Raw genomic sequence first — 4,439 nt, 5'->3', positions numbered from 1 at the left:
GTGGCCTTTCTCACGGTACAGCAGTGTGGGCGGTAGTGTCACCTGCCGGCCCCAATGGTTGAAGTTGAACTGGGTGGTGGCAGAAGTGAATTTGGGCAGGTGGGCTCCAGCCCTTCTGCTGACGGAACTCGAAGACCAGTGCCTGCTGTGTTAAACCAGCACAGCCAGCTCTGGGAGTGAGTCTGTCTGTCTGCCTGGAACCGTGGGCTCCTGAGAGCTGCAGCCTTCTTGGTGTGGGGCAATGGGAACTGAGGTGTCCAGTGCTTCAGCCTCTCCAGAAGCTTCAACTATGTCCCCTAACATAAGGCGAGGGTGGAGGGCGGGCTTTGCACTTTTCAGACTTGAAAGCCTCATTTGTTTGAGCCAACAACAGAATCAAAATTGTTCTGCCAAAAATAAAGGCAATAAAAACGGACCTCAGCTACTGAGCGTGAGTGTAAAGCTGTATCCAGAATGTGTGTCAAGCGCTGCCACGTCTGTAGTTTTCATTTCATGACCATCTTTCTGTTGTCTTCCCTCCCCTGGAAGGCAGCACTTAATGCTTAGATAGCGTAAGGTTACTTTGTAAGTAAGTTTTTACTTTTGCAGGGCAAATGCGAGAAGCAAGTACAGGATGTGATTGAACGATTTTGGGATTTCATAGACCAACTCAGCATCAACACTTTTGGTAAGATATGCAACCATCTGCTATGGGGTTTCCTTAGTTCGTGATGTGAACCTCTAAAACCTCGGAGGGATTTAGCTGCCTGGTTTTATTCACCCGTACGCAAGGGTAGCTGGTAGCTATGTTTCTTAGTGTGTGCCTGTGTATATATATGTATGTATATATAAAAGTATTTTAAGTTAGACAATATTGATCTTGTCTTTTAAAGCTGAAAGAATGGAGGATCATTTTGCATTTTCCCCCTCCATTATTTTCTAGGTATCTTCCAAGCTTGTAAAGAAGATGATAGTTTCTGGTCTGAATATCAAAAAGTAGGTCAATTAGAGAAAAAGAAACAGCAGTCATCTTAGAGGTCAGCTAAATTCAGCGTAGGATAAAGCAGGCTTCTTGGTGGCATTTAAATGTAACAGACCAGGAAAAGAAAACTTCATTTCTCTCTTATTTAAGAAGACTGTTGAGGTCCCACACCTGGGGCTGTGTGCCTGTGCTGAGCCACTGCCCAGCAGTTGTGAGTGAACCTCCTTGGTCTTGATCCCCACCTGCAACCCAAGCAGGTAGCCCCTCCAGCGTAACCCCCCAGTGCCTCACTCTGTCTTACTGGGACCACGCAAAACCTGTTACAAGCCAGTGCTGTGTAGCGACCGAGTAACTCCAACGGCTCACATTTTGTAATTATAATTATTATTACACAGTGTAATTATCTGGGTTTAGGGCTTTCAGTCTTGAGTTCTAGGATCAAAAAATTGTTTCTCAGGAAATTAACTTATTTAGCCTGCTGGGGTAGAGGCAGTTTGCGTGTCCTTGATGTTCAATATTTTGTTTGTGGAGGTGGGTAGTTATCACATGACCCTAAAATCAGAATTTGATATCAGACTCGCTGTGTGTCTTGTGTAATAGAGAGGGATGGCTTGGCCAACTCAATATAGCCCATTGCTAGTCAGCTGGTATTAAGTGTTACAGCCGGTCAGCATTCCTCCTCGGAGAAAGAGGAAAAACACCTATTACTGTTAATGCGCTGGATGCAATTTTCTAGAACGGCGTAGTTTCTTTTTTCTTTGCCAGTTCTGTGGCTTGGCTCACACAAGCAGTGGCTGCCGAGCAGGGAGGTGTGTGGGTGTGTGTTCATGAACTGGTGTGTGGTGGGTAACTAACAGATGTGAACTGGTTTCACAGGGAAGTTTCTCGCGGATAACATAGTGGGCTCCGTGCTTGTCTTCTCCTTACTTTTTTGGATTCCTCTCAGCATCCTTGTGCACTGTGTGGTGAGTAAGCTGTCTGTGGGATGACTGCTCTGTTGGACTGAGCTGCAGAACACCCTTCAGATCTGAAATAGCAGATGTCTGTGGGAGAAGGGGATGGGAAGCAGACCCAGGTGTGGAATCCAGCCTAGGTAGGACTCACAGCTCCTTCAGGAGGCAAAACTCCTGATAAACTCTGCTGGGCTCTGGCAGACCTGGTGCTCCCATGACTGTTCCCTGGAGCCCTTCCCATTCTTTCCTTGGTGGATTTTCTTACTTTGCCTCCTGAATTCTACTCACGTGTAATTTTGGTAACGTCCAGCAGAGTCAAAGATTTCCAAGAAATGACACCCACATTTTTTGGTGAGACCCAGAGCGGAAAGTGGTTTTGGTGGAGCTTGGGTGGATGTGTAAGGAGAGGGACGTGATGCTGACAGCATCATGGGTTCAGGGCAGAGGGTTGCTGTGCCCACAAGCGCTCTGGGGATGAACAGGAAGGCATCAGAAGCAGGGAAGGGAAAAGAGCTCTACACACTGGGGTATGGGATTAGGGACCTTGCAATCGGGAAACTAACTTTTCTTACTTTGTGCATGTCTTTTGGTTTGCTTTTGTTTGTTTTCCAATAGGACAAGAAATTGGACAAGCAGTACGAGGAGAACACAAAGTCCCTGTTTTGCCCCAGTGTAAGTTGCTGTGTGAATATGAATTGGGAGAAAGCTGTCCAGTGGGCATTAGAAGATCTCAGCCTGAGGGGTGTACAGAATATTTATCAAAGAAATTATAACAGGAGAGCCCTGGAGCCCCTGCCTTGCGCTGCAGATGGATGAACCAATCTGAGGGCAAACGATTTTTTTGAGCAAGCCTGAGACAACAAGCGCTGTGGCTTGGTGGGGTCTTGATTCTTCCTTCCTGTAAGAGCTGTGCCTTGCCCTCGTTGACAAAGCAGCTCCCTTGCAGCAGCTGCAGCTCCAGGGGCAGGAAGCCCCTCTGCTCTGCAGGCGCCTGCGGATGGGTCCCTTGTGGCACAGGCTATTTTGCAGCTACGGTCGCAGCCCCCTTGTTCCCAACCAAGTGGTGTCAGTGAAGCATGAGGCTCAGTGGGGCAACACTGCACAGAAATCTCCGCAAAACTGTGGTGCCTTTGCTGCAGAACGGTTGTTTGCAGGAGTCAGTTTCTAGTGGCCAGATGTGCTAAAGCCTTCGAGGTGCTTTATGGGACCTGTCGGTCATGTCGGTGACACTTCCCACCCTGTAGCTGCTGGGTTGGAAGGAGGGAAGAGCACCCAAGTGCATAAGTTTTTTAATTACAGGGCACCTTCTGACAGAGATTGAGTAGCCATCCAGCGCTTTGACAACCCAGTTCTTATTGATAACTTAAACATTCTGTTAAGGAGATGTTATTCTGAGGGGCAAAAAAGCCTTGCAGAGCTCTTGTACGACCGCTGGGGGAAGCGTGCTGAAGTCAGAGACTGCTCAGGCAGCTTGCCTGCATCTTCTATTCTGATGGAACTGAAGGTGATCTGAGTTTGAGTCCCCTGTAGCTGGTCTTGAATGCTGTATGGAAAGTCACCTTAGAGCTTTATACCTGAATTCAGTCAAGAAAATCCCAGAAGCACGTGTAGCAACAGAGCACGAGTACAGTTAATGGGCCTCTTGCACCAGCAACAGTTCAACAAATATTGTGTCTTCTGGACCTGCTGAGGATTGAGTGGTTGGGCAGTGTGGTACTGGTAACAGGTAGACATCTCCCCCTGCCTAGTATTAGCATTTGCTAAGGCTTAGGGTTTGTTTTTTATGCCCAGAAATGTCTGGCTATTTTCCAGACTATGCTCTAATAGAAGCAGAAGTCAAAGGGCTCTAACTCAACCTGGGTTGCAGAATTTGGGTGTGACCGCAGTGCCCCCTCCAGTCTTTGACCCTGCATTTGGTGCAGCCTCTTGCACGTGGACTGGTGGGAAGAGTGGGATGAGCTGTACTGACCGCTGTCCTGCACTCAGCTCTTGGTTGTTGCCTGACTTGAGCCTGAATCTTCAGTCCCAGGTTTTGCCAGAGCCATGCTGGGCCCAAGGGGAGGGTGGGGCCAATTTGTCAGCTCTGTCCCCCTCAGAGGCTGGCACCTGTGGGGCTTGGTGTGGATAAAGGAACAAGCAGAGATAAAAGGGACTTCTCTGACTTCAGTACCTAGTGTAGCTGGATTTCTTGAGGACAAAAAAAAGTTACTTCTGTCATATGGTTCCCTTGTTCCTCTATGTAAGTATAAACCTGCTGTGAAGGAAAAGGAATTTGAATCTCACAGTGCAGTGGGTTCAGCCTGGCACAAGGTGGCACAAGGGCAGTGGGCACATCTCTGCCAGGAGCAGGGACATGGTACGCTTCAAAATGTTTTTGTCAGAGGTGCGGGCGCTCCTCAGAAGGTGCTTGTTGCCTGTTCCCTTTGAAAACAGTGCAAAAACCGAACGCTGGTTGCTTCTGCCGGTGACGTGGCTGCTCGTGTCTTGCAGAACGTGGAGATGCTCAGCAGCCTGGACTCGGCCTC

The 4,439-nt window shown here is 48.4% G+C and overlaps 1 protein-coding gene across 1 annotated transcript in view; it reads left to right on the top strand.

The window, feature by feature from the left end:
- Positions 1 to 4,435, top strand: part of LOC104281488 (disintegrin and metalloproteinase domain-containing protein 17-like) — a gene marked incomplete at its 3' end in the record, with an annotated part of 9,110 nt that extends 4,675 nt beyond the window's left edge. Inside the window, exons 6-9 of the mRNA XM_009879499.1 lie at positions 589 to 667; positions 1,838 to 1,926; positions 2,530 to 2,586; positions 4,405 to 4,435. Of these exons, the coding sequence (XP_009877801.1) occupies positions 589 to 667; positions 1,838 to 1,926; positions 2,530 to 2,586; positions 4,405 to 4,435 (256 nt within the window). The remainder of the gene's footprint in view (positions 1 to 588; positions 668 to 1,837; positions 1,927 to 2,529; positions 2,587 to 4,404) is intronic.
- Between the last annotated feature and the right edge of the window lie 4 nt (positions 4,436 to 4,439).

Source organism: Apaloderma vittatum, unplaced genomic scaffold (assembly GCF_000703405.1).
Source record: "Apaloderma vittatum isolate BGI_N311 unplaced genomic scaffold, ASM70340v1 scaffold43800, whole genome shotgun sequence".
NCBI classification, from domain to species: domain Eukaryota; kingdom Metazoa; phylum Chordata; class Aves; order Trogoniformes; family Trogonidae; genus Apaloderma; species Apaloderma vittatum.
This window is presented reverse-complemented; position numbering and strand designations above follow the sequence as displayed.